Source organism: Anolis sagrei, chromosome 4 (genome assembly GCF_037176765.1).
Source record: "Anolis sagrei isolate rAnoSag1 chromosome 4, rAnoSag1.mat, whole genome shotgun sequence".
NCBI classification, from domain to species: domain Eukaryota; kingdom Metazoa; phylum Chordata; class Lepidosauria; order Squamata; family Dactyloidae; genus Anolis; species Anolis sagrei.
The window spans coordinates 5,840,881-5,857,445 of record NC_090024.1 but is presented as its reverse complement, the minus strand read 5'-3'; the positions used below and the strand labels follow the sequence as shown (position 1 = coordinate 5,857,445).

At 45.1% G+C, this 16,565-nt stretch overlaps 1 protein-coding gene across 1 annotated transcript in view; it reads left to right on the top strand.

Annotated features, from left to right (window-relative positions):
* LOC132775157 (ubiquitin carboxyl-terminal hydrolase CYLD-like) overlaps positions 1-16,565 on the top strand; it is a 43,904-nt gene that overhangs the window by 22,150 nt on the left and 5,189 nt on the right. Inside the window, exons 7-13 of the mRNA XM_067467238.1 lie at positions 1,950-2,100; positions 3,491-3,601; positions 5,978-6,069; positions 8,219-8,285; positions 11,165-11,297; positions 11,874-11,982; positions 14,135-14,253. Of these exons, the coding sequence (XP_067323339.1) occupies positions 1,950-2,100; positions 3,491-3,601; positions 5,978-6,069; positions 8,219-8,285; positions 11,165-11,297; positions 11,874-11,982; positions 14,135-14,253 (782 nt within the window). The remainder of the gene's footprint in view (positions 1-1,949; positions 2,101-3,490; positions 3,602-5,977; positions 6,070-8,218; positions 8,286-11,164; positions 11,298-11,873; positions 11,983-14,134; positions 14,254-16,565) is intronic.

The following is a 16,565-nucleotide window of genomic DNA, read 5'->3' as shown; positions in this document are numbered from 1 at the left end:
TGAGCAGGGTTGACGGTCAGCCACTCATGCCGACCCAGGGCTTCGAACTTGCAACCTTTCAATTGATAGATCTTACAGTTGCTGATGATTTATCAGCTGTGCTAAACCTCCAGCATGTCTCTCTGGAGGTGCTGCCTTATCAGCAAATGAGCTTGAATGTTTGACTATGGGCCCTTCCAGACGGGCCCTATATTCTAGGATCCAATTCCAGGTTTTCTGCTTAAACTGGATTATTTGATTCTTGTGGGTTTTTTCGGGCTATATGGCCGTGTTCTAGAGGCATTTCTCCTGACGTTTTGCCTGCATCTGTGGCAAGCATCCTCAATGGAATATCCATTGACCTGTAGAGCCCAGTTGAGGTGGTTCAGTTCATCTTGGAGGAGGTGAGCTTCGCAGATTCTTTTTGCACGGTCTGCCAAGGCTTTAATGCTGCTTCTTTTTTGACTTGGGTGATGGTTGGAGTTTTTATGTAGATATCTATCTGTGTGTGTGGGTTTTCTGTAAACGGTGTGACCCAATTGTTGATCTGGTTTACGGATGACTAGGACATCTAGAAAAGGCACATCCTCCAAGATGAACTGAACCACCTCAACTGGGCTCTACAGGCCAGTAGATATTCCACCTCAGACATCATAAGAGCTGCAAGACCAAGAAGAAGCCACGAGAGTCAAGATGAAGATCCACCCAGAGGAAAAGTGTTCCTGCCATACATCAAGGGAACCACTGACCGCAAAGGGAAGCTGATGAGGAAACACAACATACAAACAATCTACAAACCCACCAAGAAAATCCAACAAATGCTACGTTCAGCAAAGAACAAGAGGGATCCTCTCACCTCTGCAGGAGTCTACCATTGTATACCATGCAGCTGTGGACAAGTCTACATGGGGACCACCAAACGCAGTGCCCAAACACGCATCAAGGAACATGAAAGGCATGGCAGACTACTTCAATCAGAGAAGTCAGCCATAGCAGAGCACTTGATGAACCAGCCTGGACACAGCATATTATTTAAGAACACAGAAATGCTGGACCACTCCAACAACCACCATGTCAGGCTACACGGAGAAGCCATTGAAATCCACAAGCATGTGGACAATTTCAACAGAAAGGAAGAAACCATGAAAATGAACAAAATCTGGCTACCAGTATTAAAAAATTCTAAAATTGCAACAGCAAAAACAGCAGAGAGAAAAACAGGCAGGGACAACTAATCACCTTTCAAGAAGAGTTTGCTCCAGGCACAGTCAGCCCATTGTATGCTAATCAAGGTGGTCAGTTGAAAGATTCACACCTAGCCCAACTTACAAAAGCCCTTTGTCTCACCCTGGTCATTCCACAGATATATAAACCTCTTGTTTTCCCAGTTCCAGCAGACCTCACCTCTGAGGATGCTTGCCATAGATGCAGGCGAAACGTCAGGAGAAATGCCTCTAGAACATGGCCATATAGCCCGAAAAAACCCACAAGAACCTAGTAATTCCAACCATGAAAGCCTTCGACAATACATGGATTATTTGAGTCCGCACTACCAGATAATTTGGGATAAACAGAAAACCTGGAATCAGACCTGGGATGAAGAGCCTGTCTGGATGGGCCCTTAATTATTGGGGATGAACTGTTTCATTCTAGCCTTGAGACACCTTTTCACCAGCACCACACCAGAGTCCAGTAGTACGAACACCAGCAGTTTATTAGGAAAAGCATAAACAAAGGGAAAAAGAGTATTTTCCAAAAGTGCAGTAGAAAATGAGCTATAAAATAGCAGTAGTTCAAATACAATAGAACAATGGTCCAAAAATGGCAAGGTACATGAAATCAAGGAAGTCAAGGTCACAGACATAAATCTATAAGCATGAAAGCAGAATATTTCGCAAGGCAAAATAGCAATTTCTAAGCCCTGTCTCAGCCAGAGAAATTCACGTGAGCCTTCTTTTTCCCTCCTCTAGAAAAATATTCCGGCACAACCGATGCACCGGATACAGTGCTAAGCAACTCCCCTCCCCTCCGGGACGACATGGCGGTGAACATTCTGCGCGGGCGGATGAGGGGCATCCAAGGACATTGCAACTCTTGCTACATGGATGCTGCGCTGTTCAGGTAAGTATTGTAGCCTGGTCAGATTCTGAGTACTCAGAAGAGGAGGAAGGGGATGCTGGGTTAGATTCATACAGCCCAGAGGAGAATAGAAGTGGCCTAGGGAGAGTTGTTTTGGAATCTGCTGTCAGTTCTCAAGAGACTGGAGAAAGCAATATCTGGAACCTGCCAGATGTGCAGCCTGAGAGAAATGTGGGAGATGAATGCTTGTCTAGGTCAGGGCAATTAGCATTGCAGAGACAGAGTTTGCAACAAAGAGAAGACTTGGTTTTCCCAGAGAATTAGAGATAAGTAGAAGAAAAGTTACATCCCGTTTAGACTACTGCAACGCTCTCTACGTGGGGTTGCCTTTGAAGACGGCTCGGAAGCTCCAATTAGTCCAACGGTCGGCAACCATGTTACTAACAGGAGCGGAGCGCAGGGAGCATACAACTCCTCTGCTGCACCAGCTCCACTGGCTGCCGATTTGCTACCAGGCTCAATTCAAAGTGCTGGCGTTGGCCTTTAAAGCCCTAAACGGTTCTGGCCCAACCTACCTATCCGAACGTATCTCGGCCTATCAGCCCACCAGGACCCTAAGATCTTCTGGGGAGGCCCTGCTCTCTATCCCGCCTGCTTCACAGGTGCGGCTGGCGGGGACGAGAGACAGGGCCTTTTCTGTGGTGGCCCCTCAACTATGGAACGCCCTTCCCATGGAGGTAAGATCAGCCCCCTCGCTGATGGTGTTCCGAAGAAGATTAAAAACCTGGATGTTCGGACAGGCATTTGGTTAATTCGGTGCAATGAATGTGATGATTAAAGGATTGGTAATATGGACGACGAAACTGGATCACGATTTTAGTCAGGAGATGCATTGGATTGTTATTGATGTACCAATATTGTGTATTATGTTTTTATGGTTTTAAATTGTATACTGTTGGCTATTGTATTTGGTATTTTGTTGTAAACCGCGTTGAGTCGCCAGCTAGGCTGAGAAACAGCGGTATACAAGTATAGTAAATAAATAAATAAATAAAAGCAGGTGCGCGCAAAATGATGTTATGGGAGGGGTGAGGCCCTTTAAAGTAGTTCCTGCTAGTCCTTTTGAGAGCAGTGCTGCATTCAGGTGAAGTGCTTTCTGTGTTTGGGGCCTATGTTCTTGGAATTCATGTACTCAAGTTTCTAAGTTGTTCTTATTTATTATTATTATTTATTTATTTCAAATACGGGGGAATCAGGACGGCTTACAATGGCAACAATTCGATGCCAACACATACATAAACACAATACAACATGACATAACATTTTTGGAATCAGGGGGTCAAATATACCCAGAAACAGGTCTCATGTTTGAGTCTTCAACATTTCCACTCCAAAATGTACAGTTACCAAACCCACCCTCTTTCACCCGCAGCCTCTTCTCCTGCACTTCCGTATTGGATTCCATGCTCTTCATGCCGGCCCGGCCTCGGGATTGGCACATCCAGAAGATCCTCCGAGACAAAATAGTCAACCCTCTCCGGCAGTAAGTTGTGAATTGCATGTCTTGATTGAACTGAAACGGTCATGATTTGCTTCTTTTTCTTCGCTCGCCTGTGGCCACATCTGTGTGTCGCACCTCCGCAGTTGCGCCATGCAGGCCCAGCTTTTGGTGTCGACCTGTCATTTTCTAAAAAGTCGAGAAGATAAGCTAAGGTCAGGAGAAATGAGTGGGACAGGGTGTTTGTCAACAATTGGGGAAATATTGAGTAAGAGGCGGTCTTGTGAGATGAAGTAATGCTACCCCTCTATTCCGCTTTGGTTAGACCACACCTGGAATATTGTGTACAGAGAGATATTGACAAGCTGGAATGTGTCCGGAGGAGGGTGATTAAAAGGATCAAGGGTCTGGAGAACAAGCCCTATGAGGAGCGGCTTAAGGAGCTGGGCATGTTTAGCCTGAAGAAGAGAAGGCTGAGAGGAGATAGGATAGCCATGTATGAATATGTGAGAGGAAGCCACAGGGAGGAGGGAGCAAGCTTGTTTTCTGTTTCCCTGGAGACTAGGACGCAGAACAATGGCTTCAATCTACAAGAAAGAAGATTCCATCTGAACATGAGGAAGAACTTCCTGACTGTGAGAGCCATTCAGCAGTGGAACTCACTGCCACAGAGTGTGGTGGAGGCTCCTTCTTTAGAAGCTTTTAAACAGGCTGGATGGCCATCTGTCAGGGGTGATTTGAATGCAATATTCCTGCTTCTTGGCAGAATGGGGTTGGACTGGATGGCCCAGGAGGTCTCTTCCAACTCTTTGATTCTATGATTCTATGAGTCTGCAAAGTGGAACAGAGAGCCAGATCCTGGCTGATTTTGGAAGCTATGTTATGAATAACTTTTCAATAACTGTAAAACATATGTACTTTTTTATTGCAATTCTCAATTAAGAGAAAGAATATCAGGACATTGGCAGAACAACCTTGACACTTTTACACAAACAATGACATTGGACATAAAGACATATAGATTCTATGTAACTACATTGAATTCCACAAACAACCTACAATTACCTACAGGTACAAACCTAAGCATTCACCTTTACATAAACATTCATTCATCTCTCCTCACGCATACATCACCATTTCACCCTTCTTCCTCCATGAAGAACATCTCTTAGGCCAGGCTGCTTCCTTGTACATCTGCCAACGTACAGTTCCATAACTCCTAAACTCCAAAATGCTAAAATGCATCATTTCCCTTCACAAAATCCCAGACTCCGAAATCTCACTCCTTCCTCTTCCCTTGAGAAAAGGAGTCATAAGCCATTTCTCTTGAGATTGGCAGGTGAGCCAGACTCCTGTGGTCTGCCACACTTTTTGGAATATTAGATTGAGTCTTTTATAGGAATATTCTGTCATATTGTTCCAAAAAGCTGTGAATTGTCAAATTGAAATGATCCTGACTTCATCTCAGTTTCCTGACAGATGTTGACTCTTCATAATTGGTGTTGATGAACACAAGCAGCTCTGTGTTGACTTCCTTCTTAACATTGTAAACATGTCCTTAACATAAAGAGCCGTTGTCTCTGATTAACACATGTAAACATATTGTTTTTTCCCAAAAATTCAACAGTTAATCATTTGTCACAGTTCCTATCAATATTAGCAGTTCAGCAACTTTTAATTATAGTTCAGCAAGCAGGCAGTAAATGATTTAGAATGGTGTCTTCAGCCAAATTAAGCCCCATCCATACACCTTTCATACAATTCATTCAAACCATATATCATATTTCAAATCTGCACATTATATTTCATCGTAACAGCTAAGCAGATCCGTGGAGAGGCTGATGAGCTCCCTCTGTCAGCTCCAGCTCCTCATGCGGGGACATGAGAGAAGCCTCCCACAAGGATATAACATCAAAAAATAATCCAGGCGTCCCCTGGGCAACGTCCTTGCAGACGGCCAATTCTCTCACACCAGAAGCGACTTGCAGTTTCTCAGGCCGCTCCTGACACAACAACAACAACAACAAAAGCTAAGCAGAGTTAGCCCTTGTTAGTATATGGAGGGGAGACCACCAACAAATATCAGGTGCTGTAGGTAATATTTTAGAGGAAAGAATTGGCCAAACCACTTCTGTGTATTCCTTGCCTAAGAAAATAGGGAAAATCATGGGATCTCCGTAAGACCACAGGTGACGTGGTCTTATGTTCACAGACCAGTTCACAGACCTCTGGCAAACTTTGGCCCTCCCTCCAGGTGTTTTGAACTTCAACTCACACAATTTCTAACAACCCACTGGCATACCTGTCCATACACACAACATGCATACACACTGTCTGATTATTATTTCCTGTAGATTTTTGGGGAATGTGGATTTTTTTGTTTACATCATCAACAGGAAGACCATTTCCTTCCCTATGTAGGAATGGCTTTGTGGCCGCAAGGAGCGTGATGGACCTCCGGCGCCAGTTGACCGAGAAGGGGGAGTGCTCCAGCTTCGCCACTTCTGAGAAAGGTGCGGATGTTTCTTGCCTCTTTTGAGGATCTAATCACTGTGGTATTTGTGATCTTGCCAGGAGAGCTGAGGCTCAAAGCCCAGTTTGACCCCAGAGCCTTATTTGTGGCATTCTTGGGCCTTATCTCCATCACGATTCTTTTTTAAAAAACAGAGTTAAATACGAGTATTATTTATTTATTTCTGACATTTATATCCCGTCCTATCTTGATCTCCGCAGAGGGACTCAGGGCGGCTGACAACAAAAGCATAAATATATATCTTTGGCGAAAACAGTATAAAACATCATACAAACAGTAAAACATTGGGGGAGGAGGAAGGTCCACGGTGCTTGAATGAAGGACCTACCTTCTCTCCCTCCCTTCCCTTCTTTCCTCCATTTCCTTCCTTCCTTTCTTTCCTTTTCTTCCTTCCTTCTCCTTCCTTCCCTTCCTTCCCTCCTTCCCTTCCTTCCTGTCCATCCTTCCTTTCCTTCTTTTCCTTCCTCCCTCCCTTTCCTCCTTCTTTCCCTTGCTTCATTTCCTTCCCTCCCTCCTTTCTTCTCCTCCTTCCTTCCTCCTTCCTTCCTTCTCCTCCCTCCCTCCCCTTTTCCTTCTTTCCTGTCCCTTCTTCCTTTCCTTCTTTTCCTCCCTCCTTTTCCTCCTTTCCCTTTCTTCATTTCCTTCCCCTTCATTTCCTTCCCTCCCTCCTTTCTTCATCCCCCTCCTTTCTTTCCCTCCTTCCTTCCTCCCTTCCTGTCCCTCCTTTTTTCCCCTTCCTTCCCTTCTTTCCCTCCCTCCCTCCCTTTTTCCTTCCTTCCTGTCCCTCCTTCCATCTTCATTTCCTTCTTTTCCTCCCTCCCTTTCCTCCTTCTTTCCCTTTCATTACCTTCCCCCTCATTTCCTTCCCTCCCTCCTTTCTTCATCCCCCTCCTTTCTTTCCCTCCTTCCTTCCACCTTCCTTCTCCTCCCTCCCTTCCTGTCCCTCCTTTTTCCCCTTCCTTCCCTTCTTTCCCCCTCCTTTTTTCCTTCCTTCCTGTCCCTCCTTCCTTTCCTTCTTTTCTTCCCTCCCTCCTTTTCCTCCTTTCCCTTTCTTCATTTCCTTCCCCTTCATTTCCTTCCCTCCCTCCTTTCTTCTTCCCCCTCCTTTCTTTCCCTCCTTCCTTCCTCCCTTCCTGTCCCTCCTTTTTTCCCTTCCTTCCCTTCTTTCCCTCCCTCCCTTCCTTTTTCCTTCCTTCCTGTCCCTCCTTCCTTCTTCATTTCCTTCTTTTCTTCCCTCCCTTTCCTCCTTCTTTCCCTTTCATTACCTTCCCCCTCATTCCCTTCCCTCCCTCCTTTCTTCATCCCCCTCCTTTCCTTCCCTCCTTCCTTCCACCTTCCTTCTCCTCCCTCCCTTCCTGTCCCTCCTTTTTCCCCTTCCTTCCCTTCCTTCCCCCTCCTTTTTTCCTTCCTTCCTGTCCCTCCTTCCTTTCCTTCTTTTCTTCCCTCCCTCCCTTTCCTCCTTTCCCATTCTTCATTTCCTTCCCCTTCATTTCCTTCCCTCCCTCCTTTCTTCATCCCCTCCTTCCTTCCTGCCTCTCCTTTCTTTTCCTTCCTTCCTGTCCCTCCTTCCTTCCTTCTTCCTTTCCTTCTTTCTAAGAGATAAATACAATATTAAATGGAAGGGACAGTCAAGAAGTAACGAGAGGAGGGGAAAAGGGAAGAAAGGAAGGAGAGAAGCAGGGAGGGAAAGAAGGAAAGAAAGAAAGAAAGAGAAGCAAGAAAGGAGAGAAGGAAATAAAAAAGGGAAAGGAAAAAGAGAGGGAAGGGAGAGAAGGAACAAAAGATAGGGAAGGAAGGAAGATGTAACCAAAGAGCAAAGAAAGGGAGGAAAGAAACAGGTAGAGATGGAAGAAAGATGAGAGATAGGGAAAGAAAAAGAAGAAAGGAAGGAAAGAGGGAAAGAAGGAGAGAAAGAGGGAGGGAAGGTTGGCCACAGCAACGCGTGGCGGGTACAGCTAGTTAATTATATATTTAAATAGCAGTGATAAAAGCTGAGTATTTATTTATTTATTTATTTATTTATTATTTGCACTTGTTAACCGCCACTCTCAGCCCGGAGGCGACTCGTGGCGGAGTACGTAACAACCAGGGGGTATCATCTAATTAGTACTTTTCCTTTGACTTTGCAGACCCTGAGGAGTTCCTCAATCTGATTATGCATCACATCCTGGGGATAGAGCCACTCCTGAAACTGCAGTAAGTTCCTGTTGGTGGGTTAGGAAAACAAATGGTATATTTGTGAGGAGATGCTGTAACTTGAATAGTGAATGGGGACTGGGATATCTCTTTGCAGATGTGAAGAAGTGAGAAGGGGAAGGACCATATTTCAGATCGAACCTTGTATCGAGAGTGCTGCTGTGATTCGATCCTCCCAGTTATGTGTGGCTTCTAACCTTGTTGTAACTGATATCCCAACAAAGGGAAATTGAATGGAAAGGCAAAAACAAACCCCTGTTGCTGATATTATATTGTCTGATGGGATCTCTTTGAATCAATTGCATTGTGTCCTAGTCTCCAGATAAGCAGAAAACTATTTATTTATTTTATTTAGGCCTGGTCACAGTACCGAGACGGCTTTGGTCACCTTGGTGGATGACCTCCGTAGAGAGCTGGACAGGGGGAGTGTGACCCTGTTGGTTCTCTTGGACATCTCAGCGGCTTTCGATACCGTCGATCATGGTATCCTTCTGGGACGGCTCTCTGGGATGGGTCTTGGGGGCACGGCCCTGTCGTGGCTCCGGTCCTTCCTGGAGGGTCGTTCCCAGATGGTGAAGCTGGGGGACACCTGCTTGGACCCCTGGCCTTTTACCTGTGGGGTCCCGCAAGGTTCCATTCTGTCCCCCATGCTTTTTAATATCTACATGAAACCACTGGGAGAGATCATCCGGAGTTTTGGAGTTGGGTGCCATCTCTACGCAGATGACGCCCAACTCTACTACTCTTTTCCACCTAATTCCAAGGAAGTCCCTCGGGTACTGGACGAATGCCTGGTGGCTGTGGCTGTCTGGATGAGGAGGAACAGGCTGAAGATCAATCCCGACAAGACAGAGGTCCTCCTGGTCGATCGTAAGCCAGATCGGTGTATAGGGTGGCAACCTGTGCTGGACAGGGTTGCACTCCCTGAAGTCATAGGGAGGGCCTTTGCACAATTGAAGCTCGTGCGCCAGCTGCGACCGTACCTCGTGAAGGCGGATTTGGCCATGGTGGTCCACGCCTTAGTTACCTCTAGATTGGCCTATTGCAATGCACTCTACATGGGTCTGCCCTTGAAGACGGCCCGGAAATTTCAACTTGTCCAACGGGCGGCAGGCCAGATTATTAACGGGAGCGAATTACAGAGAGCGGTCAACCCTCCTGTTTAAGGAGCTCCACTGGCTGCCATTTATCTTCCGGGCCCAATTCAAGGTGCAGGTTTTGACCTACAAAGCCCTGAACGGTTTGGGACCCGCCTACCTGCACGACCGCATCTCCGTCTACGAACCCACACGACCTCTTCAATCTTCCGGAGAGGGTAGTCTCTCACTCCCGCCTGCATCGCAAGTGCGACTTGTAGGGATGAGCGAAAGGGCCTTCTCAGTGGTGGCCCCTCGGCTCAGGAATTCACTCCCCAGAGACATTAGGCAAGCCTTCACGCTGGCAATCTTTAGGAGGAATCTGAAAGCTGGTTATTCCAATGTGCCTTCAATGATTGAATGTAAGATACTCCCTGACCAAATTTTGCACAAATGACTTCAGAAGCACTTTATTTTATGGTTCATGCAATTAATTCCTTCCTCAGTCCGGATCTCCCTCCTCAACAATTTCCATTGCCCAATCTCCCAGTGTTTCAAAATTTTAAATGTTTATCCTTAAATTTGGCCTTGTCCCGTGCAATTTCTGTGTGTTTACTGTCCGATTTTATACTGCTGCCTCGCTTATTATTTAGGTTTTGCATTTTATGTTTTTTAGTTCTGTTATGCCTTGTGTTATATTGTGTTATGCTTTTGTGTAATATTGTGTTTACTGTATTGATGGGTGTGTCCTCATGTAAGCCGCCCCGAGTCCCTCTGGGGGAGATGGAGCGGGGTATAAATAAAGTATTATTATTATTATTATTTACAGTATTTATATTCCGCCCTTCTCATCCCACAGGGGACTCAGGGCGGATCGCAATGCACATATTCATGGTAAACATTCAATGCCATAGACACACAAAATATATAGACAGACACACAGAGGCTATTTAACTTTCCAGCTTCATGAGCGTATGCTTTTAATTCCGGCCACTGGGGGAGCTGTTGCTTCACCATGCACTTGTGACACCTATGGAGTACTTCCTCATTGTTTTGCACGCTGCTGGAGAATTTTATGGCATTGTAAATTAGTTAAATTAGCCTCCCCGCATAAGCAGTACCTAAATTTCTTACTTGACAAACATAACTGTCTTTTGGGCTGCGTAGGTCGACAGCAAGCTAGACAAATGGTCGGGAGCTTACTCCAATCCGGGCTAGCTTTGAACTCATGACCTTTGGGTCAGTAGTGATTTTAATGCTGCTGACTCCCAACCAACTGCGCCACAACCCGATCCAAAACAAGCTTATCCCTTCCCTTCAATGGAACCTCCTTCCAAATATTTAAACATGGCTCTCGTGTTGAATCTTCTCTTCTCCATGTTAAACACACCTAACTCCCAAAACCACTTCTCATAGGGCTTGGATTTTGGACCTTTGACCATTTTGGTCCCCCTTCTCTGGACACGCTCCAGGTTGTCCATCTCCTCCTTGAATCACATTGCCCAGAACTGGATACAGGGTGATTCCAGGTTACGTCTGCCCAAAGTGGGATAGAGTGGAACTACTGCGTCTTTCAGTCTGGATACTATCCTAGTATCCCCTTGACCATTCACACTTTTGGGTCATATTCAGTTTGTGATTAAATCCCTTTCATTGGACTGTTTTCGATTGAGGTGTCACCCATTCTCCCATTTCTCTGCATTTCAACTCTTCTGCCTAAGTGTAGTAGGAACTCCCTTGTGGGAGCAGGGCAGGATACACAAAGGGCTACGGAGAGAACATTCACTTGCTTGGTGCTTTCAGGTCCGGGGGCCTCAAGGAGCAAGAGTGCTACTGTTACCAGATATTCATGGACAAGCAGGAGGACCTGGTGGTGCCCAATGTTCAGCAGCTGGTGGAGCATTCCTTCCTGTCATCCGATCTCAAGCTGGTGGAGGTGAGTTATGGAGACCCTCTCCTACATTCTGGAAGCCCTCTCCTGTTAACCATTGCTCATGGTTCACATAGCTTTAGCTTTTATGGGACGGGCTTTAGCACAGCTGGTTAATCACCAGCAGCAATAGATCATTGCCAGCCAGAAGATTGGTAGTTCGAAGCCTGAGTCGGAGTGAGCACCTGACAGTCAGCCCAGCTCACTGTCCACCTAAGCAGTTCAAAAACAGCTTTTTCTGTATTGTCAATTAGCTTTTCATTGTTTAGCTTTTTGGCTTTTTAAGTCCCTTCTGCTGTGTTTTTCAGTGTTTTATGAGTGAAGTACATACATTGGGTTGTTAGGTGTCTTGTGTCCAAATTTGGTGTCAATTCCCCCAGTGGTTTTTGAGTTCTGTTAATCCCACAAACAAACATTACATTTTTATTTATATAGATGTTTTAATATATGCTTTTATCTGACTGTGTTGTGCCCCAACTCAAACCAAAAGGAGAGGTGGGTAATAAATATAAATCAATGATGGTGATGATGATGATGTGCCTCTGACTGGCATCTGAATCTGAATTTTGCTCTTCTGTTTAGATTCCGTCCTGCTTTATCCTTCAAATGCCGCGCTTCGGGAAAGAATACAAAATGTTCAGCAAAATCATCCCTTCCTTGGAGTTGGACATCACTGACCTGCTTCTGGATAGTAAGTTATTTGTGGGGAAAGGGGAGAGATGGGGATGCATGTAGCGTAATGGGAAATAAACCACGTGTAGTTTACATTTGATCATCTCACACACTGCCTTGCCAGAGAAAGAAAATATGCCACGCAGGTGAACAGTATAGAATGAGTAGTTTACTCTTCCTAATTCAGAACAACATATGATTCCATCTGAACATGATTCCATCTGAACATGATGAAGAACTTCCTGACTGTGAGAGCCGTTCAGCAGTGGAACTCTCTGCCCCGGAGTGTGGTGGAGGCTCCTTCTTTGGAAGCCTTTAAACAGAGGCTGGATGGCCATCTGTCAGGGGTGATTTGAATGCAATATTCCTGCTTCTTGGCAGAATGGGGATGGACTGGATGGCCCATGAGGTCTCTTCCAACTCTTTGATTCTTATGTATAATGTGATCAGTTCCATAAATGTCCTTTTATGAGAGATTTAAACTGGTCTTTCTTTTGTCCATGTGGATAAACCCCTTCAGCAGGTCATGAAGCAAAAGCACACTCCAAACTGCCTCTTGCTGCTTCTCTGCAAGAACCTGCATAGCTCAAGCCTGGAAAAAAATGTAACAGTATCCAAAAGTCGCAGGCTCAGCCAGCTCCCTGGGCATAGCCTGACCAAACAGCTTCATGCATCTTATTTTACAATTGACACACACATAGAATCCTAGAGTTGGAAGAGACCTCATGGGCCATCCAGTCTAACCCCCTGCCAGGAAGCAGGAATATTGCATTCAAAGTACCCCCGACAGATGGTGTGCAGAAGTTATTAATACTTTGCATGTTTTAAACTGTATATATATATGTGTTTGGGTTAGCTACAGTAACACTGAAGCAGCCTATTTCAGAGATCCTCAGTCAGCGTTACCATGGAGACCAAGGCAAGCTGGCAGAAGGAGGAGTGGGAGGAGCCAAGTGGAGAGAGTTTTGAAAACAGACAGTTTGAGAGTCAGTTAGGAGTTGATTTTGTATCTGAGAGGAGTGAAAGAGTGAAAGTGAAGAGTAGAGTGGGAGAGTGTGAAGCAAAGAATTGTGGCTTTGGGAAGCCTGAATAGCTACTGGAGGTTTCTCAGTCTAAGGAGGTTGAAAGGAGAAACATAGCCAGTTTTCTTTAGTCAAGGGAAAGGCTAAAGAATAACCTTGTTAATTTATTTGATCAAGAAAAGATCAAATAGGGAAGATATTCCTGTACTGAAACATTGTTTAGTAATAAGAGCTTCACCTCAGTGAGATACTGTGTCACCCGGAAGAGTGAAATGTTTAACTAACCAAGTATTATTCAAAGTTCTATAAATTAAGTTTCAACTTGTAACCACAGCTTTGTACTCAATAAACCAGTTATCTTTTGTTGGAGACAGTCTCATCTCCATCCATTCTGCGTCTGTATTGCCATATCTCACAGTAATACCTCATATCTCACGTTGGTGACAGTTACCATAGATTACATATAACAATTGGCCTCCACTATACCAGTTGGTGGCAGAATTCAGAGAAATAAACAATAAATCTTCCTCTACTCTCCTGTCAGACGACAGCAGCGTGTGCTTTCTCTCCACTCTGATCACCTCCTCGCAGATGGCCATCCAACCTCTGTTTAAAAGCTTCCAAAGAAGGAGCCTCCACCACACTCCAGGGCAGAGAGTTCCACTGCTGAACAGCTCTCACAGTCAGGAAGTTCTTCCTCATGTTCAGATGGAATCTCCTTTCTTGTAGTTTGAAGCCACACACTCTTAACCGATTTCTTACATGCTCCAACAATGCAGGGGCTTCCCAGTTCTTGGTGTCTATGCCAAAAAATGTTGAGGTTGGCTTTAAGCCCATCTTTAAATCTTTAAATCCCATGGTCTGCAGCCCCTCGCACAACATAGAGTTAAGGGAAGCTTCATACCAATACACACATATACCATACAGTAAGCAATCTGAATTATAAACAAACAAATAACTAGTAGAATCTTGAAGAACGTTGGTCTTTCCAACAGTGGGACTGTTGTAAGAAGACGTGTATTGAGAGCCATGAAGCTGTGATTGCATACATGGCTAAGTTTTGAATACTGACCACTTGCACCACTCTCACACTCGTGTGATCGAAACACAAGTGGGGTGCAAGGCCTGACCTCTGGCTTCCCTCCTCAGGTCCTAGGGAGTGCTTTGTGTGCGGAGACGTCGCCACTCAGGAATGCTCTGCCTGCTTCAAAGACAAGAAGTTTGCAGACATGGGGTTGAAGCAGTATTGCGACTCTTGCTGCAGCCAGGTACTCACCTGTCTTAACTGCATCCCTCCGAGACTCAGGGAAGGAGTGTGGTGACCTTTTACTTTTACCCACACCACTATTCCACACCTCATGGCAAATAGGGCAAATTTGGAGCGGGTTGGGTATGCAAAATAGCGGGATCAATGCTGAGTTCTTCCAGATGCCTCAGAGCTGTGCTTCTGGGTTGTTGTAAGTTTTCCGAGCTGTCTGGCCATGTTCCAGAGTTATTTTCTCCTGACGTTTCACCTGCATCTATGGCAGGCATCCTCAGAAGTTGTGAGGTCTGTTGGAAATTAGGAAAATTGGGTTTATATATCTGTGGAATGATGTTCAGGGTGGGAGAAAACTCTTGTCTGTTGGAGGTAGGTGTGAATGTTTCAATTGGCCACCTCGATTAGCATTTGATGGCCTAGCAATTTCAAGGTGTGGCTTCTTACTGCCATAAATGCAGGTGAAACATCAGGAGAGAATGCTTCTGGAACATGGCCAGACAGCTCAAAAAACTTACAACAACACAGTGATTCCGGCCATGAAAGCCTTCGACAATACATTGCTGTGCTTCTGTCTGTGGGGCTGCTTTTCTGATCCTGCCGGTTGCTGTGAAGCGTGGAATGACTGTCCAAGCCACATCCTGGAGCAAACTTGTAGTCCTCATCAAGGAGTTAGATAGATGGATGCCTTAGCTTGATTGCTACGCCTCTCTTTCTGAGCACATGGCAAGCCCTTGAGTCCTCCATTTTGATGTTTGTTTTGTTCTTTTGTGAACATGAAGGGAGACAAGATGTCTGCTGTGAGTTCGTTTGCTATATAGATATATCTGTTTACTTTCCTTTCTAGATAAGTTAATCTTTGAATGCACTTTGAACAAGGACATCTAATCGCCTCTCAACAAAAGTTTGCTCCAGGCACTTCCAGGCCATTATATCCTAATCAAGGTGGTCAGTTGAAACATTCACACCTAGCTCCAGCAGACAAGAGTCCTTTGTCCCACCCTGGTGGTTCCACAGATATATAAACCCATTTTCCTAGTTCCAACAGACCTCGCTACCTCTGAGGATGCTTGCCATAGATGCAAGCGAAACGTCAGGAGAGAATGCCTCTAGAATATGACCATATAGCCCGAAAAAAACCTACAACAACCCTTTGAATGCACTATTTGTGACTTTTTAAAAGCTTGACTCTCCTCCTGAATTGCGTAAGCCGAATTGCTCCACTGAGGACAATAGAAGCTTCTGATCAGCTGCTAATGCTGTTGCTTCTACTTTACTTTACTGAATGCTTTCCCCCTTTTTTTGGAAATTACTCCCACCCAACAGTGTATACTACCCTTAAATAATGTTGGATGGAGACTCAGGCGTTTTGGGGTTCATTTATATATTTATTTACAGTATTTATATTCATCTCGCAGGGGACTCAGGGCGGATTGCAATGCACATATACATGGCAAACATTCAATGCCATTTAGACACACAACATATATAGACAGACACACAGAGGCTATTTAACATTCCAGCTTCATGAGGTTATGCTCGAATTCCAGCCACTGGGGGAGCTGTTGCTTCACCATCCACTTCTGACACTGATGGAGTACTTCCTCATTCTTTTGCACGCTGCTGGAGAGTTTTATGGTGACGTAAAATTAGTTAAATTAGCCTCCCCACATAAGTGGCACCTAAATGTCCTACTTGACAGATGCAACTGTCTTTCGAGCTTCAAAGTAAAGACTTTCTGTATATATTTCAGATTTCAATATTAATGTCAAAAATACGTAGTATGATTTTACATAGGATTTGTGCTACATTAGAACAGTCAAGACAAACTGCCAGTCAGCTTCTGAGCACAATTCAAAGTGCTGGTCTTAACCTATAAAGCCCTAAACGACTCCGGCCCAATTTACCTGTCCGAACGTATCCTCCCCTATGAACCATCAAGGTTATTAAGATCTTCTGGAGGGGCCCTGCTCTCGATCCCACTGGCCTCACAGGCGCGGCTGGTGGGGACGAGAGACAGGGCCTTCTCGGTGGTGGCCCCTCGACTCTGGAACTCCCTTCCACTGGAGATCAGAACAGCCCCTTCTATCTTAACGTTCAGGAAACAAGTGAAAACTTGGCTTTGGGGATTGGCATTTGGCGAATGAGCCATGATCCTGTGATATGGATGGATGACGACGAATAATGATTTTTGATGACGACTGCCCACTGTAATCATATGACTGTATTTTGCTATTTTAATGTTTTAGGGCGATTTAGAAATATGATGTTTTAATGACTGTCTGTAATATTGATGTTGGAAACCAGCTTGAGTCCCTCGAA